At 37.9% G+C, this 25,759-nt stretch overlaps 1 protein-coding gene across 4 annotated transcripts in view; it reads left to right on the top strand.

Moving 5' to 3' along the window:
- The window catches only part of PDSS2 (decaprenyl diphosphate synthase subunit 2), a 268,202-nt gene that overhangs the window by 141,805 nt on the left and 100,638 nt on the right, over positions 1–25,759 (top strand). For all 4 annotated transcript variants that reach the window (XR_014295138.1, XM_082634002.1, XM_082634003.1 and 1 more), the window contains one exon: positions 12,688–12,886. Coding sequence is in view for 3 of the 4 variants with exons in the window: in XM_082634002.1 (XP_082490128.1) it covers positions 12,688–12,886 (199 nt within the window). In the remaining variant the exon portion in view is untranslated. The remainder of the gene's footprint in view (positions 1–12,687; positions 12,887–25,759) is intronic.

Consider the following 25,759-nt stretch of genomic DNA (forward strand, 5'->3'; position numbering starts at 1 on the left):
TTGCCTTATGTATTGAGGTGCTCCTATGTTGGGTGCATATATATTTACAATTGTTATATCTTCTTCTTGGATTGATCCCTTGATCATTATGTAGTGTCCTGCTTTGTCTCTTATAATAGTCTTTATTTTAAAGTCTTTTTTGTCTGATATGAGAATTGCTACTCCAGCTTTCTTTTGATTTCCATTTGCATGGAATATCTTTTTCCATCCCCTCACTTTCTGTCTGTATGTGCCCCTAAGTCTGAAGTGGGTCTCTTGTAGATAGCATATATACGGGTCTTGTTTTTGCATACATTCAACTAGTCTGTGTCTTTTGGTGGGAGCATTTAATCCTCTTACATTTAAGGTAATTATCAATATGTATGTTCCTATTACCATTTTCTTAATTGTTTGGGTTTGTTTTTGTAGGTCTTTTCCTTCTCTTGTGTTTCCTGCCTAGAGAACTTCCTTTAGCCTTTGTTGTAAAGCTGGTTTGGTGGTGCTGAATCCTCTTAGCTTTTGCTTGTGTGTAAAGATTTTAATTTCTCTGTTGAATCTGAATGAGATCCTTGCTGGGTAGAGTAATCTTGGTTGTAGGTTTTTCACTTTCATCACTTTAAATATGTCTTGCCACTCCCTTCTGGCTTGCAGAGTTTCTGCTGAAAGATCAGCTGTTAACCTTATGGGGATTCTTTTGTATGTTATTTGTTGTTTTTCCCTTGCTGATTTTAATATTTTTTTGTATTTAATTTTTGATAGTTTGATTAATATGTGTCTTGGCGTGTTTCTCCTCTTCATTTGTTTGGTCTGGTGGGTTTTTACCTTGCTCCTTCATCTGCTGTGTGTTTCTCTGTCTTCTCATTTTGCTTATCTTACTGTGTTTGGGGTCTCCTTTTTGCAGGCTGCAGGTACGTAGTTCCTGTTGTTTTTGGTGTCTGCCCCCAGTAGGTAAGGTTGGTTCAGTGGGTTGTGTAGGCTTCCTGGTGGAGGGGACTAGTGCCTGTGTTCTGGGGTATGAGGCTGGATCTTGTCTTGCTGGCGGGCAGGACCGCATCTGTTGGTATTTTGGGGTGTCTGTGACCTTATTATGATTTTAGGCAGCCTCTCTGCTAATGGTTGGGGTTCTGTTCCTGTCTTGCTAGTTGCTTGGCATAGGGTGTCCAGCACTGTAGCTTGCTGGTCATTGAGTGGAGCTGGGTCTCAGTGTTGAGATGGAGATCTGTCCGAGAGCTTTCGCCATTTGATATTATGTGGAGCTGGGAGGTGTCTGTTGGACCAATGTCCTGAACTCGGCTCTCCCACCTCAGAGGCACAGGCCTGACCCACGACCAGAGTGCCAAGACCCTGTCAGCCACATGGCTCAGAAGAAAAGGGAGGAAAAAATAAAATAAAGTTTTAAGAAATAAAGTTATTAAAATAATAAATTAATAAAGTTTAAAAATTATTAAAAATTTTAAAAAGTAAAAAAAAAGAGAAAGAAAGAAGAGAGCAACCAAACCAAAAAACAAATCCACCAATGATAACAAGTGCTAAGACTATACTAAAAAAAAAAAAACGGAGAGACAGAACCCTAGGACAGATGGTAAAAGCAAAGCTATACAGACAGAATCACACAAAGAAGCATACACATACACACTCACAAAAAGAGAAAATGGAAAAATATATGTATATATCTATATATATCTATATATATAAATATATATAGATATATATAGATATATAGATATATCTATATATATAAAAAAAGGAAGAGAGCAACCAAATCAATAAACAAATCTACCAATGATAATAAACTCTAAATACTAAACTAAGAATAAACATAAAACCAGAAACCAGTCAGTCGCATACAGCAAACCCCAAGTCTACAGTTGATCCCAAAGTCTACCGCCTCAATTTTGGGATGATTTGTTGTCTATTCAGGTATTCCACAGATGCAGCATACATCACGTTGATTATGGAGATTTAATGCGCTGCTCCTGAGGCTGCTGGGAGAGATTTCCCTTTCTCTTCTTTGTTCCCTCAGCTCCTGGGGTTCAGCTTCGGATTGCCCCCGCCTCTGTGTGTAGGTCTCCTGAGGGCGTTTATTCATGGCCCAGACAGGACGGGGTTAAAGTAGCAGCTGATTAGGGGGCTCTGGCTCACTCGGGCGGCGGGAGGGAGGGGTACAGAATGCGTGGTGAGCCTGCGGCGGCAGAGGCCAGGATGATGTTGCAGCAGCCCAAGGCACGCCATGTGTTCTCCAGGAGAAGTTGTCCCTGGATCACGGCACCCTGTCAGTGGCAGGCTGCACAGGCTCCCGGGAGGGGAGGTGTGGATAGTGACCTGTGCTTGCACACAGGCTTCTTGGTGGCTGAGCAGCAGCCTTAGCGTCTCATGCCCGTCTCTGGGGTCCGCGCTGATAGTCGCGGCTCACGCCTGTCTCTGGGGCTTGTTTAGGCGGTGCTCTGAATCCCCTCTCCTCGCGCACCCAGAAACAATGGTCTCTTGACTCTTAGGCACGTCCAGACTTTTTCCAGGCTCCCTCTGGCTAGCTGTGGCACACTAGCCCCCTTCAAGCTGTGTTCGCGCAGCCAACCCCAGTCCTCTCCCTGCGCTCCGACCTCCGAAGCCCGAGCCTCAGCTCCCAGCCCCTGCCCTCCCCGGTGGGTGAGCAGTCAAGCCTCTCGGGCTGGTGAGTGCTGGTCGGCACCGATCCTCTGTGTGGAGATCTCTCCGCTTTGCCCTCCGCACCCCTGTTGCTGCGCTGTCCTCTGTGGCTCTGAAGCTTCCCCCCCGGCACCCCCCATAACCAGCAGTGAAGGGGCTTCCTAGTGTGTGGAAAATTTTCCTCCTTCACAACTTCCTCCCTGAGGTACAGGCCCCATCCCTATTCTTTTGTCTGTTTTTTCTTTCTTCTTATGCCCTACTCAGGTACATGGGGAGTTCCTTGCCTTTTGGGATGTGTGAGGTGTTCTGCCATCGATTAGTAGGTGTTCTGCACAAGTTGTTCCACATGTAGATGTATTTCTGATGTATTTGTAGGGAGGAAGGTGATATCCATGTCTTACTCCTCCGCCATCTTGAAGGTCTCCCCAGCAGGCACATTCTTAATCACTGTGCCACTAGGGAAGTCCCACAAATTTTGGGTTTTTTTGGCTAATTTCTTGTAATAACTATTGTGATTCCTTGCTGAGTCCCAACATCCTCTGCTTTCTCAAGTATGAATACCACCACTGAAGGCAGCTCAGCTCTCTGTAGATTGGTTGGCAGGTATGGAGGGAACTAATTACAGAATCCATCAATACTGAACTGTCGAGACTTCCCTGTTTTTTTTTGTCTTTTCTTCCCCCTCACTTCCAGACCATGTGTTTTCATGGCATGGCAAGATTCTAACATTGCTTGGATATCTAATCTCTTTGAATGAGACCAGATGCAAAGAATTCTTGCTTTCTGCCTCTTTTCTATATATTCTAACTTAGAATGTCAGGTGAGCTTTCCTAAAAGAGATGCAGAGCCCTCAGTCCTTTTGAGTGATTGCTTAGTGTGTGTGGTCAGAGCTGGAAGTAAGACCTGGGCAATGTTTCAGCCCTTGAATCTGTGACTTGATCTCTATTTGGAAGTTACCATTACTGCAACCTACAGCTTTGAGATTTTGGGTTCAGTCACTGTTTTTAAAATCAGAATTCTCATTTTCAAATGAAGGAATGAAGCAGGATTAGTTTTGAATGCTGTGGTCCTGGCAAACCTAAAATTCAAAGATATCAATGTGAGTAAGTGACAAAATAGGAGAATCACTACGTTTCTGTAATTTTTACAATGAATTGAATAAATGTCTTAGGACTTTGGGCCTAGCTTACTTATTAAAAAGTAATATTTGACACTTAAAGTTATCACCATGAAAGTTTCTTTCACCTGGCATTAAAAGCATATACTTTTCCTTTTTATTATTGCTATCTTAGTATTTTTGATATTTTGGTATTTTTGAAGTGTATTTTAGGAACTCTGTTGCTCATATCAACTTTCCCCTCTACTTTCTCCATTCTTTGCCCTTATGGAGCTTTCTTTCTATGGGACCCTGGAGAGAGAAGCAAAACACAGATGAAATAACTAGTGTGTCAGATGACAATAAGTGCTATGGAGGGGAAAGAAAAGCAGGAAGTAGAGATATAGAGTGCTGGCAGGAATGAGAAGGTTGCTGTTGTAAGTGGAGTAGTCAGAGAAGGCCCTGCTGATCAGGTGCACTTTGAAGGGACCTGAAGGAAGCAAGTAACTAAACCTTGCAAATATATAGGGGCAGATTAGTCCAGACAGAGGAAGGGACAAAGGCCCTGTGGTAGGAACAGGCTTGGCTTGTTCAGGGAACACCAAGGAAGCTTAAGTAGCTGGAGGAGAGTGAGCAAGGAGGAAGAGAGTAGCAAATGAAGTCAGAGAGTTAAGGGGTTAGAGGAGCAGGGGCAGATTGTGTTGGGCCTTGGAATCCATTGTTGGAACTTTGGCTTTTACCCTGAGTGAGATGGGGAGCCATTGGAGGGTTTTGAACAAAGGAGCAAAGTGGTGGACTTCATCGTTTCTTCATCTTCCTGCTTGCCTCATTTCTAATCTTTTCATTTTTGCAAAGCTAATGGACTAAAAATATTATCTCATTATTATTATAATACTCCTTTTCCAAATTATTACTTAAGTGTCATTTTATATGGTTTTGACCATTTGTGTTTCTTTTGGAATTACCTCTTCATTTCCTTTCCCATTTTGCTCTTGCGCTGTTTATCTTTTTCTTATTAATTTCTTGTCCAGCTTGGACAAACACCACAGGTATTTTGAATATAATCTTCTGTCTATTGTATGTGTTGCAAATATATTATTTCAAATTTGTTATTTCAAATCAGCCTATATTTTATTATATAAACATTTTTTTAAATTTCACTCAATTTTATCCATTATTTTCTTTATGACTTCATGACTTCCCATTATATTTTGCAAGGCTTTCTCAGCCCAGGGTCCTAAGAATGTTTTCCTAAAGTTATAGTTTCGTTTTTCACATTTATATATTTGATCCAGCTAAATATATTTTTATCCTCGGAGTACAGTAGGTATCTAACTTCATTATTTTTTTCCCTTAATCGATAGCCAGTTGCCCCAACAGTTTTTCTAAGAATATTCCATTTTTTCCCTAACAATTTGAAATGTTATCTTTACCATAAATAATTAATTTTCCAAATATATTTGCATCTCTTTCTGGAGTTCATTCCACTAATCTATTAGTTTGTTCTTGTGATATTACTATTCTTTTAGAAATTGCAATAGCTTCATAATAAGTTTTAAAATCTAGAATGACAGGCCTCTTCCAAAATTTTCTTTGTAATTTTCAAATTTATTCTTCCCACATGAACATAAAAGTCAATTTTCCAACTTAAAAAAAAAAAAACCTTTTAGGGCTCAAATAAAATGATTTTAAATAAATGACTCTTGCCTACCATTTTAATACTTTCAGAAACACCCGGAATTTTGTATATTTTGTGTTTTGGGTTTTAGAATCAGAGAACCTTGGGCTTCAACTCCAGCTATGCAGTTTACCAGCTAGACTTGAGCAAGTTACTTAGCCTGCCCACCCAGCTTCCTTCTATACAATAGAGATAATGCTTGCCTCAGAGAGCTGCTGTGAGTTTTACATTATTTTATTTATTAATCTGTTAATTGAATTATTACTATGCTTGCAAAATTATATAACCTTGCTCGACATACAGTAACTAATTGGCTTAAAGTAATTAATTTAGTAAGTGGGAGCCATTTCTGCTATTAGGCATTTTAAAAAATAGGATATTTGAAGTATTTTCAGATGAAATGACATGATGTCTGACATTTGCTTCAAAATAATCTGGAAGGAAGAAAATCTGGAAGGAGAGTGAAAGGTGTATCTAAAGCAAGATTAGGGTCCACAGAGGTTCTTTATGCTATATTTTCTACTTTTGTTATGTTTGAAAATTCCCAAAATAAAAAGTTTTTTCAAGAAATGCATCTTTAAAAATGAAAGCAAAGAAGGAAGGAGGGGAAAAAAAGAAAAAATAGAATAAGAAAGAGAAAGAAGACTGTATTATCTTTTATCTCCTTTGCCTGTGTGGTGAAACACTATTGACTCTTCTATTATTTTTAACACCAACTTAAACATGTAAAACATTTTAAGAGATTTCAAGTTAATATTAGGAACAATTTCTGATAATTAAAACTGTTCATCAGCAGACCTGGCTCCTGTGTAATTTGTTATTACTCATCCCTGGAAGGGGCTAATTGAGCTTAATTGACCTATGAGTCACTTCCAACTCTTGATTCTATAAATCTGACTTTTTAGTTTATATCATTCCTTACCTTTTGAAACTCAGAGTGATAGCTGTCCCCTCTACCTTTATAAAATTGATAGCTAAGTAAAGAGCTATTCGTTTAACTTATAGGCAGGCTAGAGAAATGGGATAGTATCATTTACAGTGTTGTGAGGGAGAGAGAGAGCAGGAAGAAATATGGCTAACGAAATAATTACAGGGGCTTCCCTGGTGGCACAGTGGTTGAGAATCTGCCTGCCAGTGCAGGGGACTCGGGTTTGAGCGCTGGTCTGGGAAGATCACACATGCCACGGAGCAACTAGGCCTGTGAGCCACAACTACTGAGCCTGCGCATCTGGAGCCTGTGCTCCGCAACGAGAGGCTGCGACAGCGAGAGACATGCGCACCGCGATGAAGAGTGGCCCCCGCTCGCCACAACTAGAGAAAGCCCTCGCACAGAAACGAAGACCCAACACAGCCAAAAAATTAATTAATTAATTTTTTAATTTTTTAAAAGGAAATAATTACAACATAGTACAACAAATGACTGAGCTATGTTCGAAGGCTTTCAAGCGCAGAAGGAGTTAACTTTGGGGAAGTGAGAGAAGACTTCAGAGAAGTGATGCATGGGCTAATTCTTAAAAATTGTTTAAACAAAAATTTATCATTCACCCTATAGCAGCAAAAGTATGGCACATCTATACAGTGGACCTCTGAAGAGATGCTAAAGAGAACTAGGCGATCCTTTGTTTGTAAGTAATGTGGAACTATCTCCAAGAGATAATATTAGGTGAATAAAACCAGAGTGCAGAAATATGAACGTAAAATGTCTTCTTTACCATTTTTGTGGTATAGCTGTTTGTTTGTTTGTTTGTTTTGTTTTGTTTTTTTGCCTGCATTGGATCTTCGTTGCTCCACGCAGGCTTTCTCCATTTGTGGCGAGCGGGGGCTACTCTTCGTTGCAGTGCACGGGCTTCTCATTGTGGTGGCTTCTCTTATTTCAGAGCACGGGTTCTAGGCGTGTGGGCTTCAGTAGTTGTGGCACTCAGGCTTCAGTAGTCGTGGCTCGCGGGCTCTAGAGCACAGGCTCAGTAGTTGTGGCGCACAGGCTTAGTTGCTCCGCGGCATGTGGTATCTTCCCAGACCAGGGCTCGAACCCGTGTCCCCTGCATTGGCAGGCGGGTTCCTAACCACTGCGCCACCAGGGAAGCCCCTGTGATATAGTTTTTATTGACCGTATCTTTTAGGGGTTTGACTTCAGCAAACAGTAGCTTAAAGGAATGCAGTGTTTATTTGTCTCAGATAACAAGAAGTCTAGAGATGGACATGTCAGAGCTGGTGCAGCCCTAAGAAGTCATCAGGGGTCCAGGCTTCTCATTTCTTCCTGCTCTACCATCCTTAGGTTGGGGGCCCTCTTAGGATCCTTAAAGTTTCTATTGTGCCCCCAGGCAGCTGGGCCATAACCAAACAGGAGGAAGGGGTAAGCTCAAAATGCCAAAGGCATGCCATCTGAATCTGTTCCCTTATATCAGAAACTCAGTAGATTTCTCAGAAACTCCACCTAGTGGACCTCCGCTTACATTCATTGGCCAGACTGTGCTACACAATCCCCTCTAGCCTCAAGGGATCTTGAGGAGGTGAGTATTTTTAAATGAGTACATTGTCTCTCCAGCTATAACGACAGGTATGTTAGTAGTGAGGAAGGAGAGAGTGAAGAGGTAACTAGCAAGGTCTGCCATCTTATTTCTAAAGCTTAGGATGCTAAAAAAATTGGAGAACGGTTGGAAGAATATGGATCAAAGCAGGTTAAGTTGTTTAACATATAACTGAAAGAAAGTAATTTGGTGAAAATTCGTGTAAAAACATTGATTAATCCTCGGGGTTACATTCAATGTAGTAATTACTTCCTTACTCTGATTACTTAACATAAGCAGTATTCATTTGTGACTCTTTTCCAATCAAGATTTAGCATGAAAAATACCCAAGTACTAAAATATATGTACATAAGATTGCATGAAGATTTTTATATAAGATGATTTTAAAAATCCAGTACATTGAAATTTTACTAGATTGCTTTGGGTGGCTAAAACAGGAATAAGAAAATGAAAAGGAAAAATTCCCAGATTCTTTCATATTGTCACTGCTTCTCTGCTGTATGCTAAATTAACTCTTGTGTAATGTGGCCTGAAGTTGTTTATTTAATGGTAAAATCTTAGAAGTTGAGAGCATCGTACTAGATAGTGGAATTGCAGGACAGATTTCAAGATGACCAACCAGGTCATTTCTATTTCTTGTAGAAAAGTAGGTACCAATAATAGCAATAATTTTGTCTCTTTTTAACTATTAACTACCAGTCTAAGTAATTTTTTTTAATCCCCGAATCTTAGAATTTTAGAGCTGAATCTTAAATTTTAGGACTGAAATCCCTGAACCTTAGAACTGGAAGAGACTGTTTCTCCAGTTTCCCTCCTTTCAGTGTTCAGAAGACCAAGGGCCTGAGAGTTTAAGGGATTTGCCCACGACCTGTCTGTTATAGGCAGAGGTAGAACTGTTATCCAGATTCCTGATTGAGTTAAATCACTTGATTTGATTCTAACCAAATGATTTGGAAACAGCTTGATTACTTTCCCTAGCTACTATGAACAAAAAGAGTCAAGTCTAATCATGATATACTTTCTCCTAGAAATATTCTCTTCTGTAGTGCTTAGAACTAAGGATGAAAATTGGACAAGTTTGTGGTGGGCATATACCAATCTTGGTAACATTGGTGACTTTGGCCCCCTACCACCATTTATTATTCCTTAGGTAAATAAACATTTTAAATTGTCATTGGTCACTATGACAAGGTGGCTCTGAGTTCCAGCTTTGTCCTTTATAAACTGAATGCTCCGACCAGGTCTTTAACCTCCCGGACCTGCTGTAATTAGAATCACAAGTAGATAATATAAGTGAAAGTTCTTTGCGAATGGTGGGTACTGTACATATTATGGTTTTTCACTTTTATTATTACCACTGTTTTTGTTGTTTCTGGCCATGTGGCATTTAAAGATTGCCATTTGTTTAATGAATGCAGTTTTATGATTATAGATGTCTTTGTTAAAAGCTCCCAATCTTTCATTTTCATCCTTAGGGTAATTCAAAACACCTACAACTTCTGCTTCCCTGGTTATTACCTTCTTTCATAAGCTGAACTGCATGAGAGATTTATCCAGTGCTTAACCCTTCTTGAGTTTTATGCTTGCTCATAATCTCATTGTGCGATTTTTGTGAAATGTAGCAGCGAACTTTTTTGTAAACTAGAATACATTTGCAGGGTACTAATAAAATATATTTTTATTCCTTTCTTTTAGTCACTCTTTTAAAGGATAGTTTTAAATTTTAGCTCCCTTTTTAAAAGTGTTTTCTGTCAACTTCTCAGTAGTCTTATAAGGCTCCATCCTTGGTGATTTTCTTTGGGATGTAGTGAGGTTTTAATCTAAACCATGAATTTACTCTTTTCAGAAGCTGTTTAACTCACTGGTTCATCTTCTCCTACACCCACAATTTGTAGTCAGATACAGTATGTACACGGGGTCATTTTTACATATTCTTTTACTTTTTTTGGTTTTTTTTTTTTTTTTTGAAGCAAGGGGAGTAAATCAGAAACGTAATTTTTCTTTTGTATATGCCAAGTATTTTGGCTCCTTTATTTTATTGCATCTTTATGTAATTACTGTACTATAGTTGTTAAATGAGTACTACATTTTTTTGAGAGAAGAGTCTCTTATATTTATTATTTGATTGTTTTATATTTGTCTCCTTGTCTAAGGCTGTTATTCTAGGTCAAATGCTTAAATCTGACCTTTAGGTCAAACCCTTTTGTTACTTGGGCCTTTGTTACAGCTTCCTCCACTGATCTCTCTACTTTCACTACCTACTTTTTAATATTTAAGTATATTTTCTATCTTTCAAGTTACCACAGACAAAAGTTTTGCAAGTTGTTTCCCTACCTTATAACACCATATGTTTTTGCTCAATTCCCCAATAACAGTTTCCTCACTGCCTTTCCAGATTCTACTAAGACTTTGCCATTTCTTCAGCCTTTACCTCTAGCCCCAAACATTCAGACTCAAAGCCATTGACACATATTTTAGGCTTTTGTTGCAACAGCACCCACTCCTAGATATACCAGTTTCTGTATCAAATAGCTATTGCTTCATAGCAGACTATCCTAAGATTTAGTGACTTGAAACAGCCATTTTATTTCTTACATTCTGGGGTCACTCGTGTGACTGCACTGGACAAGCCTTAATGCATAAACACTTAGAAGGCTTTACTTATGTCACATTTGCTAATGTCTTTTTGGCCAAAGTAAGTCACATGGTGAAGCCCAAAGTTAGGATGGAGGGGACTACACAGGAGCGTGGAGACAAAGAGGCATGATTCACATGGGGCCATTTGTAACAGATTTCAATGGATTTCTAGCTCTGTATTACTGTGTGCCTTTGGGCAAGTCATTAAACTGTGTACAACAATTTTCTCACCTATAAAAAGAGTTTAGTAATACCTATCATAGGGTGGTTATGAAGTTTAAATTTTTTAGTAATTGTTGATTTTTTATGATTATAAAAGTAATACTTTTGTTGTAGAAAATGTACAAACTATAGAAAAGTATAAAAAAAGAAAACAAACATCTCTTGAAATCCCGTCCGATACAGTACTATACTATAAGCTCCTCAAGGGCCTTCTCTATTTTAATTACTGCTGTAGATATATATATTGGTTCTTGTTCTGAAAGATAGGGTCCTTGAAGGAAGAGACCACATTCTGTTCATCTCTGTAAATCCCACAGCTTTGCATTTAGGATTAAAAGTAATAATGCATAAAAGTGCTTAGCCTAATGTCTGGCACAAGTTATATTCCCACTTAAATTGGAGCTTTATTAGATACCAGTAAGAATTCTCAGAAATCTTAAAGTTATACTGAGAACAGAGTATCTAAATGGAACTGTAGAGGGTGGCCCTTACTGGTCAGCTTCTCTCTGGGGAATCCTGATGACTCGTGGGATAGAGAATGGGGAATGGTAGAGAGAAGAAAGGTGTCAGGATCTGCTTATGGATCCCAAACTACTTGGTGGAAAGGCCTCTAATAAAAACTTCATTCAAGTGTCTTTGCGAGGGTGCTTGATATGAAGTTACACCATACCCTCAGCTGCATTTGCCACAATTCTGTCTTCAGCTTCATGATGTTTCCCTGAGTTTGAAGCATTCAGCTAACAATGGCAAGGCAGAGACACCAGAAACGTACACCTGATTTCCATGACAAACTGGTAATACTAGTGGGGCCACTTTGTGTTGCTATATGGGTATATGCAGCAACACAAATTGGAATACTGTGGAACCTGTCCCCTGCTAGCAGAGTCACCCCAAAAGAATGGAAGGATCAGTGATCATCAGTCATCCAGCTGGTATAATACTGAATTGCTTCAAAACCAACTCATAATTGATGCCAAGTAAAAGTACCGTGTACCCATTAAAATATGGCATGATTGAAAAAAAGTGCATTTGAAACCTTCAAAAACAAACCCCACGAAACTTCAAAATGCTAAGTGAAATAAGTCAGAGAAAGACAAATACTGTATGGTTTCACTTATATGTGGGATATAAACAAAACAAAACAAAACAAAAAACTGAACTCATAGATACAGAGAACAGATTGGTGGCTGTCAGAGGTTGGGGTCGGGGGGGTGGGGGTGGGAAGGGAGACCAAATGGGTGAAGGTGGTCAAAAGGCACGAACTTCTAGTTATTTAAAAAAAAAAAAGCCATGAAGATATAATGTACTGGGGATATAATGTATAAATGGTGACTGTGTTTAATAATACTGTATTGTGTATTTGTAAGTTGCTAAGACAGTAGATCTTCTCATCACAAGAAAAAAAATGTGTGACTATATGTGGTGACAGACGTTAACTAGGCTTACTGTGGTGTTCATTTTGCAATACAGCCCTCCCTTGATATCCACGGGGGATTGTTTCCAAGACCCACTTCAGATACCAAAATCCACGGATGCTCAAGGCCCATAGAGGGTCCTCCATATCTGTGGTTCCACATCTGCAAATTCAACCAATCTCGAATTGTATAATACCCAAGTATTTATTGACAATATCCTCATGTAAATGGACTCACACAGTTCAATCCCATGTTGTTCAAAGGTCAACTGTATGTACAAATACCAAATCATTATGTTGTACACCTGAAACTAATATAATGTTATATGTCAATTATATCTCAATGGAAAAAAACTTCATGAAAAAGGAATAATCTAAAAAAAGAGACACTAATCTATAAACTATTTTGTTGTTGAAAACTGAAGTCTGACATTAGTGATAAGTTGGTATTCTTTATACTCAGACAAGTCTTACCTTTATGTTTTAGTCAAAGAAGTTTGGCAGAGATCACAGAACTTATCCATACTGCTCTCCTTGTACATCGTGGGATAGTAAATTTAGATGAATTGCAATCTTCTGATGGGCCACTGAAAGACATGCAGTTTGGAAATAAAATAGCTATCCTGAGTGGAGACTTTCTTCTAGCAAATGCCTGCAATGGACTAGCTCTGCTACAGAATACCAAGGTAAACCTGGGCAGGGTTTGCTTGTGTCTGGATGGCCTTTGGTTGACTGCAGGAGCCTCAGAGGTCTGGACACCCTGCTGCCTCAACGCCCCGCACATAGATGCTCAGTAAAATCGTGATGATGATAATGATGATGATGGCAGTGTCAACACCAGTTAAAACTGGTAAATGCTAGGAAAGAGCTTTGAAATTAATTTCTATTTTTTTCTGATTACAGATGGAATTATTTGTTAATTATAGGGTAGTGTTAAATATTCAATATAAAGAAGATATAAATAAATATTACCTATCATCTCACTATCCAGAAATAATCACTGTTGGTTAATATTTTCATGTATTTCCTTTCAGTCTTCTTTTGTTTGTTTATTCATACCTTTATATATGTGGATTTAGGGCTAACATAAGTGAGAACTTACATGTGCAAGGTTTTTTTTAATCCTGCCTATTTTCTCTCATGGCATATATGATGTGGGCATTTTCCCATGTCATTAACATTTTTCATAAACTTTCTAATGGCTGAACAATATTCAGTTATTTAGATGCAATATTGTTTATTTAAGAAGTTCCTTATTTTTGGACATTTAAGTTGCTTCTGATTTTTTACTATCATAAATAATAGATTTGCAGTAAACATCTTTACACATCAGTTTTTCCTCATTCCAGATTGTTTCTTTAAGATAAATTCCTAGAAGGATTCAAAGGGTTTAAACATCTTTAGTATTCTTGATATATATTGCCAAGCTGCTTTCTAGAAAGATTGTAGAGGTAGTCCTTATTTATCAGTTAGGATTAGGTATGACTATAAAATAACAGTGAGCAAAACAAGATAAGAATTTATTTTTCTCATTTTTTACATATTTTTACTCTCTGGGAGTAGGCGGTCCAAGGTTGATATGGTGATTCTAAAGTCAGGAACCTAGGCTCCTTCTATCTTACTGCTCTGCCATTCTTATCTTACCACTCTGTGGCCCAAGATAGTTGCCATCATGTCTTCACTCCAGTCAATAGGAAGGAAGAAGGAGGAAGGGCAAAGAAGGGCAGATCTCCTCCGTTGAAGATCAAGTAAATGTACATCCTGGACACCAAGGACAGTCTCAGTGTAAGTCTGCTGTCCCAGAATCCCAACTGACTTAGCATTTGTCCTGGATTTTTTGTTTTTAACAGAGATGGTTACTAATAATTACATTAGAATAAGCCAGCATGGGTTTGATAGATCTCCGCTTTCTACTTCCAGCCTCTGCCTCAATTTTTGTCTAACATAAGCCAATAGTATGTGAGATCCATGTACAGTAGGGGGAATTCTCATGTTAAGTTATTATTAAATCTGAAAGACAACCAGCAATGACGCCTCTCTTTTCCCAGTGCTTTTAGACACCTCCCAATCAAGGACAGAATGCAGGGCATTTGTTAATATAACAAAGTACACTGAATGTCTAGAGACAGTTAACTCCTTTCTGTCTCAGGTGGTAGAAGTATTTGACACTGCTGCCCCAGCTGGCCATTTGGTGTATCACCCAATTGTATGGCCCAAGTCTGGCCTTCAGGAGTCATAAAACCACCAGGTACCAGTCCAAAAGCTCAGTGGGAAATATAGTAAGTTAGAGGTCCATTGTCTATGAAATAGACATGTGGGAAATCGAGGCTGATCAGTTCTGTGTAGACTGAGTGTGGTGACCTAGATGGGGGGGATGGGGGTGGGAGTGGGAGAGAGGTCCAAGAGGGAGGGGATACAGTTATATATATAGCTGATTTACTTCACTGTACAGCAGAAACGAATACAATATTGTAAAGCAATTATACTCCAATTTTTTTAAAAAAGGAATAAACTGAGCACACTTGCTTGTATGTTGTAGACCGGTACTATTTTATTATTTGGCAGTACTTTGTTTTGTTTTTATTATTTATTTGTTTGTTTGTTTATTTATTTTGGCTGAACCGGATCTTAGTTGCGGCATGTGGGCTTTTTAGTTGCAGCCTGCGGACTCTTAGTTGCAGCATGCATGTGGGATCTAGTTCCCCTACCAGGGATCAAACCTGGGCCACCTGCATTGGGAGCGCGGAGTCTTAACCCTCTGGACCACCAGGGAAGTCCCTGGCAGTACTTTGTTTTTGCAGTAAACCTTTTGGCAACAGCTCAAAAAAAAAAAGTATATATTTTATGTTTAAAAAGTGCTGGATTTTTGTTTCTCAAAAAAGTTAATAAGGAATGTGTAACTTGCATAAAATGTTTATTGACGTTTACTGTCCACTACAGAGACCGTAGTGGTATCACTGACCACATGAAAACAAGAAGAGTCGAATCTGCTGAAAAAGTGTCAGGATCTAGTTCCAAAATTAGTAGTTACTTTAGGGAGGCTTAAATGGTTTAAGCCATGTAGCTGAAGAAAGTACACATACAACTCTGTAAAGCCTAACTTTTGTTTAGATAAATAACTATTCTTCTAAATTGATTTCACTCATTTTTGACTACAAGCAATAGCTTTATGTTTGTTGTCTCCAATGATGGAAGAACTTTGCAAACAGTTAAATAATTCCAATTTCAGTTGAATGTTATCAGGTACTTCAAGTAATTAAATCATTTTAGTTAATTCTAAAAATGTTTTCTTTTTCCACCCATTCGTAGAATCAAGGTAAAGCTTTTGGAAATATATCTTATCAAAGGTAAAAGCATTTTGAGTGAGATTGGAAATTCAGTTTAAAAGTTGAATATTAGGCGGCTTCCCTGGTGGCGCAGTGGTTGAGAGTCCGCCTGCCGATGCAGGGGACACGGGTTTGTGCACTGGTCCGGGAGGTTCCCACATGCCACAGAGCGGCTGGGCCTGTGAGCCATGACCGCTGGGCCTGCGAGTCCGGAGCCTGTGCTCCGCAACGGGAGAGGCCGCGACAGTGAGAGGCCCGCATACCGCAAAAAAAAAAAAAAAAAAAAAAAAAAGTTGAATATTAGGGACTTCCCTGGTGGTCCAGTGGTTAAGACTTCGCTTTCCAGTGAAGGGGGTGTGGGTTCAATCCCTGGTCAGGGAGCTAAGATGTCACATGCTTCACAGCCAAAAAACCAAAACATAAAACAGAAGCAATATTGTAATAAATTCAATAAAGACTTAAAAAAAAAGTTGAACATGAAAGATAAAATTGTTAGTTTACAATATTAATACAAGTACAAATTTAGGTGAAACACATATATTTGTTGTGATAAAAATGACCGTCTTACTATCTTGAGAAATCTATGGAGTACTTGGAACTGGTTGAGGCACACCCATAATTCATAACTGCATCAAAACAAACATCAACATTCTACTAATTGAAATAGAAGCTATTGTTACAAAAATTTACAAATATCTTTATAGTCAGAGTCTCTGGACTATAAGATTTGGGGGATATAGCTGATGTTGAGTATAAAACTATATAGTTCAGCACCACAATATGTGCCTTCTCTCTTTGTTGCCTGTCATCAATCAGATTTTAGAAATCTTTATGCCCAACAATGGTATTGAACTTTGTTATAAATGGCTCATCAAAGTTTTGGTGACATTTTGTTCAAAATCAACTGGAAATCTGAAATCAGGTGTTCAACAACTGAAACACCCAATGAAGCTTTTATAGAACTGCAATTAATGAAAACAAAATTTCCATTGGAATTTTTCCCTACAGAAGGAAAGAAGGAATTAAACAACATAAATGGTAAGAACTCAAATGCTCTACAAGATTAAAATTTGCAATTCTGTACTTTTGATTTGGAATATTTCATCTTGCAGGAAGAATCTTTTGGTGGTGCTCCTATTTTGAATAAATTGTACACATACATGAATGAAATGAAATTGAGAAGGCCTAGACTTTGCAGCATCTAATTTTGGCAAAACATTCAAAAGAATCATAGAGTCAATTTGTTTGACAAGTTTTATCTTTTAAAAATACTTGTCAAAGAAAAGTACTCTGAAGGAAGCAAGAAGACAGTACCTTGAAAATATTTGGGGTGGAATAGTTACACTTTTCAATGTGAAAAAAAAAAATTAGAATTGAGTGTCTCTTCCATTTAGAAAATTTGCTCTGAGCTTACCAGGTAACTCAGAACCTGTAGAAAGAGCATCTTTCTCAATTAAAAATATTATGGTCTACCAATAAGAATCAATTAAAATATCAATAATTTCAAATTAATTAATTATAAAATGCAACTGTGAAGAATATTGCTAACAGTTTGTTTGTTTGTTTGTTTGTTTGCGGTACACAGGCCTCTCACTATTGTGGCCTCTCCCATTGCGGAGCACAGGCTCCAGACGCGCAGGTTCAGCAGCCATGGCTCACGGGCCCAGCCGCTCCGTGGCATGTGGGATCTTCCCGGACCGGGGCACAAACCCGTGTCCCCTCCATCAGCAGGCAGACTCTCCACCACTGCGCCACCAGGGAAGCCCAGCAGTTTTATTTTTAAATGCCATATTTTTACAGACACATCCTTCAGAAAAATGCCAGTGACACAATATTAGAGACAGATATTGCTAAGAAACAAAGTATGTGAATATGTACCAAGAATAATTATTCTACTGACTATTTTTTAATATTCAGATTATCAATATAAAGAAGTTCTTTTTTATTTTATTTTAATGTACGTGGATATATGTTATTTTTATTTCTTTTGAAATTTTATTTTTGAAAATGGTTTTTGAATAGAACTAGTTAACAAGTCCCCCAGTATAATAAAATCAATTGTTAGTTAATAAATACCAGTTTCAAAAAGTACAAAATTTTAATTATTTTAGCACTCCCTTTTACTCTCACATGGCCCAGTTCGGATGATAAATTGTATAGTGTCACCACTTTAAAGACATTTCTCAGAAGTTATTTGAAATCCTTCTGCTTACATCCTATTGGCTAGAATTTAATGATATAGTCGCACCTATCTGTCAGGGAGACTAAGAAATGTAAACTTGATTGTGAGGTTGCCATGTGCCCAACCAAAAATCCGGAATATGCACAGAATAGATACTGGGAGACAAGTAGCATTCTGCCCTACCTTCCCATCCCACTTTTGGCTAGCACATATTTTCATAAGACAGACCTGCTGGTTTTAGGGAGAAAATAGTGTGGTACCTTTAATATATAGTTTATATTCATCTGAAAAGGAAGCTAAAGAAAGAAATGAATTGGCCGTATAAAATGGAATAATAAATAATCTCAGTTGACTTGGGAGCCACTCTCTGACTGCATTGTCCAACTTCCCTCTTCACCATACCTGCTATGGTCTGTGTTGAACTTTGGGTCTTGGAGAAGGAGGAAGCCTCAGAAAGTACAGGTCTGATATGGTTTCTGGGTGCCTTGAGCTGCAGATGACTAGCCACACACACTGGCCACTCATGGTTTAGACCCACATACCTGAGAGGAAGAGATGTTACGGACATACTAACTAGGTCCACATTTCAGTAATTAGCCCTCAGCCTGGCCCCTACCATTAAAAAAAAAAAAAAAAAAAAAAGCTTATTGCCTTCAGACAAATTTATATCTGTTTGCTCTGATCATCAGATCTAACTCACTTAAGCTATTCTGATGAAATGTTATATAAGGTTAAGATGGTGGTACAAATATTAAGTACAAATATTATTAACATGCTATAATGACACAAACAAGTATTCACTTGTGTTAACCACTTTATGGGAATAATATTTAATATGTTCCTTTTCCTTAGCTAGCTTGTATCATTCACACATTCTTTCTTTCAGTGTGGTTCAAGTTCAGAGAAATGGAGGCTTTGTTCCCATCAAAATCAAATCAGATTCACAGCCGGTGAAATCCACTCCTGGTGTTTTGCATTCAGAAGCATCACTGTAAATGTTCCAGAGCCTAAGACCTCCACCATCTGCTCCATTAGGCACTGGATTTCAGTAGCACTACTTGATTTACTCCCCCCAGCCCCCCAAAAAAGCTTAGAATATCCAAGCAACGGTTCAGCCTGAAGCTTCTCCTTGGAGTAAGAATGATCAGGCATTCCCTTCCCCTCCAGTGAGCCCTGTACCTTCACGGTCTCTGCACAGGTTTGCACCTTTAGATTTGCATTTTATCAACCTTTGTCTGGTGAGGAATTTTTTTCCTTTTTAAGCCATGGTATGTTTTTTTCTGACTTTGATAGTTGTATGTTAAGTTGAAGCCTTTATTCTACACAACCCCGTTCATCCAAAACATGGATCTTTTGCACATTGTTCTTCAAAGGGTCATTGAAGCCCCTCAAGGTCAATTTCAAAAGATGCTTCACTGGCTCACTTTTTGTGAAAGACCTTGACTGCCATGTCCAGGGGTCCATAATTGATCTTCTACAAATCTAGGCTTTTTGTAGCCCTCTTTTAATCATAATAGATGATTTCCAAATCATGTGAACAGCATTTTAAACTGAGTAGATTGTAAAGGGTAACTAAAATGCTTTATCAAAGAATTTTCTTTGATAAAGCAAATCTCCCATATTCAGAGCCAGTTCCTTTCATTTAAATACATGGCAATATTCCCCTTAGAATATTTTTTTAAGGAAAGTAAAGTTTTATCTCAGGAGAGGAATAATTTTATTAAATGAGTTCCCAGAAGCTTAAGTATAATACTAACTACTAAAAGGGGGGTTTTGAAGGGGAAGAAGAGGTGGCGATAAACAAGCTCTCTACATATGGTTGATATCTTGGTAAAGTTAGATTCAATTTAATGATGTTTTAATTTTCTTTTATAAGAGAGAAAAATTGTCGGCAATAGCAACGTAAATAGAGGCCACAGAAATAAGGGAGCAGGTAGAACATAACACAGAATTGTTGCATATAATTTTCTGTTTCTCCACAGTAACAGCCTGCTTTTTCTTTAGGGTGTATATTTAACTTGGTAATTAAAATTAGCATATTTGTAGCAACTTTAATTTTTATGACTTACTCATTCTACCAATTTCCCATTTTCTTTTGCTACTGAATTCTTATCTGAATTTCTATATTATGTGTTTATCACTGTACTTCTGCTGGGACAGGCCATTAGATGAAGTATTCTGCAGTCATGTGAAATTCAGAGCTGTTTTATAATTGCCAGGGGTAAAATTAGCAAAGTCAATTATTCTCCCTTTGGCTTTTCCCTGAAGATATTAGGGGTCTTCAAGGTAATTGCCTTAGGTAACACTTAGATTTTTAAATATCTCTAAGTATAGAAATTGGTATATTAATCCTCTTATAATTGTCTTCTTACTGTTATAGCTGTAGTCATGTAAGTGTGAATTAACAAGATTTTGAATTCAGTAGTGAGTTTAAAAATTAATGCTTGAGTCAGTTTGCCTCTCAGAAATTGTGCCCAGGAATAAAAAGAAAGCTAGAGATAGCGTACTGTATTAAAGACTTCAGGCTCTGATGTTAAAATTAGCCTGGTTCTATTTAGCCTGGGGAATAAATTTAAGGGTTAAGCTGAGTTTTAATCAAGTTGAAAGACTGGAGTCAACTTTTCTTTGACTTTTTGTTCTTTCACGTTTTCTTCAAATAGTAATTTCTGCAATGCTTTAAATACCCACAATGCCTTAAAATAACATACTTTTTTTTTTTTTGCGGTGCGCGGTCCTCTCACTGTTGTGGCCTCTCCCGTTGCGGAGCACGGGCTCTGGACGCGCAGGCTCAGCGGCCATGGCTCACGGGCCCAGCCGCTCTGCGGCATGTGGGATCTTCCCGGACCGGGGCACGAGCCCGTGCCCCCTGCATCGGCAGGCGGACTCTCAATCACTGCGCCACCAGGGAAGCCCAACATACACACTTTTTAATCAAAACTCTTATAGAAAGCCCCAACTATGCAACTCGTTAGCTATTTTCCCTGTATCTATTCATGATTCTATTCATGTATTCAGGTATCTATTCATGTATCTACTCATGAAGAAGTACAGAATGCGGACACTGCACATTCAGTGACTTCTAATGAGAGAGAGTCCAAATTTCAGCTGCAGGGTCTATAAGGAACAAACCAGTCTGGAAAGGGCATGGCTTAGAAAATGATCTTTATTAAGTGGTGGCAAAGCTTGAAGTTGATAGCATTGATAGCATTTTAGAATTACTGTCTTCTAGGCAGGCTGCAAGAGTTACTAACAACATTTAAGGCTGCTTTCAGTATGGAGAGAAACAGTATAGAAGTTAGAATCTCTGGGTTTGGGTTCCAGATTTGCTGTTTACTTTTAGTTCAGCAGAAAAACAGTTTACTTTTAGTTCATTCTGTAAAGTCTAGGCTTTATGTTTTTGTCTTTGTTTTGACCCTGTAATCGTCCCTCAAAGATTCCATGTCTCAAATGAGCATACCTTCTAGTTCATCCCTTGTCTGCTGCCCTAAAATTCTTTGTCACCCATCACTTTTATACTCAAAGTGTATTGTGAGAACCACTAACCCTGACCTGAGGTGTTTATTCATATTCTTCTTTCTGGGGCCCACCTCCCTCCGCTAGAAAATAATTTCATGAGGACGGAGGGGGTGTGTACAGCAGCCATGGGATTTGCATTCTTACTGAGCCACCCAGGTCATATCGCAGACAATTTTATCAGACTCTTAGAGGTAGAACACAGGCATCAATGTATTCTTTTAAAACTGTGCCTGGTGATACTATGGTGTAACCCAGATTAAGACCTACTGCCCAGAAACTAGCTAAATAGTAGGTCCTTAAAAAATAAAAATAAATAAAAATAAATAAAAATAAAAATAATTAATGCTTGAGTTATCATTCATTTTCAATTATGGGACCTAAGGGCAACTTTTTATTTTAGTACTTCACTGTATAAAGATCCTGAACTAAGAGACCTCAGATGCCTCTTTTTAAGCTGTAAATTCCCTGACTCCATTGAAATAAATTGCTCTATGTTGTGTTCATGTAGAACATCACTGAATGCTGAAATGATGGGGTCATGCCAGAATCTAAAATTTTAGTGTTTGAGCATCAAGCTATCAATGAGACATGCTGAATAATTGGGGGAAAATCATAACATGGAAAAGCACTATCATTTAGAAATCTGGCTGACCATTACAGCTTTTCCCTTATCTCTGTGTTTACTTGTAGACTGGATTTGTATTTTAAGATTAAGCCACAGTGTAAATAAGACTGTGCACATTATTATTTGTCATCTTTTTAAAAAAAAAAACCATAGTGTTTTATATGTACAGTGATGACCCTAGTATCTAAAGAGTTTAATTCACCATGTTATTTTTTTTAATCTTTGTAGTGATTTTCATTTAATGGACCTATGATTATACGTCTGTGAATTAGTTAGTTCTGGGGTCTTGTCTCAACATCCCAGAACATTGTCATGATGTCACTCCTGGGAGCCATTCTATTAAGCATTAGTGATTTATATTTCTAAAAAACCAGTGACACAGATGTAGTCCTTGCATAGCTGATGTATTTCCCTATGTTAACTTGGTTTTCCAAAAGGCATAAATATGTTGTTTACAAGGAAGACTTTTGTTTGTATAAATATGCTCAATTTATGCATATAACTCTCCTTTTATACCATCTATATATTTTAATAAAGCAGCTGCTATTGGTTATTTGATGTTTTTCTTATCTGTTATATTAATCTTACTTTCAAGTTCATGTTGAAAAGTGAAACCTAAAAACATACTATATCATATGAAATTTAAGTTTTTCTCTGTCATATTCATTTAATATAGACACTATTGTGACCTTGTGTGTTTACAGTCTTGTCATAAGTATTTTACCTGTGGAAATTATTGAATTAATTGCTTTCATCCTCTTTAGTTTGACACCCAGGATTAATGTTCTTTTCTTCATATGACCCAGTCAAGGGTAGATTTTCATGACCAGAGTAAATATGTGCAGAACGTAAGTGGGGTGTCATATGTTGTAACGATAAAGGAAACTATCTCCATATCAGAGAAGTCAAAATGCTATTATAAAATTAAAATTTCAAAATCCCCCAAATAATTTTTCCAGCTTTTTTCTTATCACATGCTAACATAGCCACATATTAAACAGACACTATATTTATATTCTGAGTCTGCTTCCTTGTATTTAAAGTAAAAGTGATAAATGTTTGAGATGTGTACTAGAAATAACAAGACAGGGACTTCCCTGGTGGCGCAGTGGTTAAGAGTATGCCTGCCAGTGCAGGGGACTCGGGTTCAAGCCCTGGTCCGGGAAGATCCCACATGCCGCAGAGCAACTAAGCCTGTGTGCCACAACTACTGAGCCTGCACTCTAGAGCCCGTGAGCCACAACTACTGAGCCTGCATGCCGCAACTACTGAAGCCCATGCGCCTAGAGCCCATGCCCTGCAACAAGGGAAGCCACTGCAATGAGAAGCCCGCACACTGCAATGAAGAGCAGCCCCCGCTCTCCGCAACTAGAGAAAGCCCACACGTAGCAACGGAGACCCAACGCAGCCATAAATCAATAAATCAATAAATTTTTTAAAAAGGCAAAATATTATGTTCTTTTAAAATGTATTATCTCATTAAAACCTTGAACTTTACCCTTGTGGTGCCATAAAACAATGGAATGAAGTATCTTTTTGTCATAGGAAGATCAAATGCCATCATTCAAAATGGACACTTCTCTGAGTGTCTGTGTCAAACCAGAAACCTGAAGACAAGAAAAAAAGAAGAAGAGAAGCATTTCTTCCATATGCCTGGCATTTAAAGAAACCCATTTTTTAAAAGTCTGTGTTCTACAAAAATACACCCTCTGAAATGGGTACAGTTGAACCCCACACCGTGGTTGGCCATGAGAGGTAGAAACATACTGATTATGGCAATCTCATTGTATACTTTGGCAACCTCAATTTTTGTAAATCCCTTTTCCCACTTTCTAGAAGTAAAATTAATTAAACCAGCTTTTTTTTCCCCTCCAGTTTCACTGAGATAAATTGCTATTTCTCCAAAGCCAGAGAGAGAAAAAAATGTATTTTCCAGCTTGAGTTATTCAGTACTCTTCTTTTGCCTTTCTAATGATTTTACTCAAGGAATTGCCTGAGTTCAGAGTTTACAAAGTACTAGGCAGATGAACAGCTGATTACTTCCTCTTCATCCTCAGCCACCTGACCCCAGTCTCTTCTCCAACCATCCTTTTTTCACCCAGTAGACTTGTACACAGTGCCCCTTTCTTTGTCTCTTACTGTTCACAACTCAATTCATTTCACCTTAGACAGTCTCCAAAATGTATACACATCCTCTTCAGCTGTTTTCCTCCAGTTTTTCATTCTTTTACCTGTTGTTTCAGAAAAATTGCCCCCAAAAAATTTAAAAAAAAAAAAGAAAAATTGCCATCCACCATTTTGCCTTCTCTTTACTTTTTTCAAGAGGAAAAATAAACCAAGAAACTTGGAGTTGAAGAACACAGAGTAAAGCTTGGTATACTCTTGTGTTAAGAAAAAGGAAAATTATAATTAGAAATGAAATAGGCATAGGAAAGAACCAGTGTCTCTACCCTTATTATCTTATTAAACCAAATTTCCCTGCAGCCATCAACATTTAAAGATCATTTAAAAAAATATTTCCTATTTAGTTTTGTTTTCCAATTTTGTTTAGTTGCAAGTATTATAAGATTGTGGTTTTCAATCCTATTTTTAATTACAAGTATATGGTATTTCTAATATTATGGGCTAACTAAGCTTTTGTGGGCTGCCCTGGGAACCTAGCCATCATTTATAGCCTTTTATTTTAGGAAAATGTAGTATAAGCTCCAAAAAATTTACTTATAGATGAAATTCCAAAATGCAGTGCATTTGTAATCTGGTGCCTGCTATGTTAAATTAAGACTGAATTTGAACACCATAAGCAAAAGAAAATTTAAGAGCGTCCAAAAGGATCCATGTGACTACTTTTCATTACTTCTATTGATATAGCTTTGGTTTTAGCATTTCCATCATTTTCCTCTGAGTTATAAATACTCAACGAAAAAATTCACTGTAAGCCAAAGTTGGCTTACAGGGCCTTAACCCAGGAGCAAATTTTATTTATTTAGCAATAGTGATTGGGGAAGAGCCCTTTTCTGGCAGCTAATGACCTACTCGAGGACTTGTGTGCCCAAGGCAAAGCTGAAGGCCATTAGCCCAGCAGGTCATTAACTGACAAATGCCTGACCCTGAGGTCATTTCTGATATTGTAAACTGTGAAAACATTAAAGTGGGTTTGTTGGAAAGTATGGCTATGCCAAGGAACTTTGTTTTTAAGAATTTTGGAAAATGCATTAAGTTGTTTGTTGTTATTCATGTGGCTTAATTGTCTTTGTTCTTTGTTCAGGTCAGTCAGATATCAGTAAACATCAAAACTATACTGTGTGTCTGTGTTCAATCTTTAGTTTTTAAAGGACAGTTTCCCCGTTTAGAATATCAGATTAACTACTTCATTACTAAGCAGCTACACTCTTGTGGATCCCTTATGTTTTCATCATATGTTGAGCTTTATAGCACTTATCTATTTTATATTCCTCAGTGATGACATATAAAGCTACAGAGAGGCATGGAAATAGCCCTGAAGTAGAAGTCTGTAGACCTAGTTCCTATCCCTACCTTTTTTTTTTTAATTCGCCATTTAACATTGGACAGCTCATTTTATCTCTTAGAATTCCAGTTGAGAACTTTTTCTCCAGATTGTTTATCTAATGTGTTAATACTCCATTTTCGAAATGAAATTAGAAACTTCATAATGTAGAAAATTTAATAGTTATTAAAATTACTACCAAACATTTAAAAAAACACCTTATATTTTTGAGTATTTACTATGTAGCAGGCACTGTTGTGTTTTTTGCGTATTAACCCACTTAATCTCTCCTGAGACAGAGGAAAGGGTTAAATAATTTCCTCGTGGTAATAAATGGTAGAGCTGCTGCCTGAATCCCGGCAGTCCGGCTCTGAAATCCTTGTGCTTAACTAAAGTAGAAGACAA

The sequence above is a fragment of the Mesoplodon mirus genome (genome assembly GCF_964341445.2).
Source record: "Mesoplodon mirus genome assembly, chromosome: 10".
Classification (NCBI taxonomy): Eukaryota; Metazoa; Chordata; class Mammalia; order Artiodactyla; family Ziphiidae; genus Mesoplodon; species Mesoplodon mirus.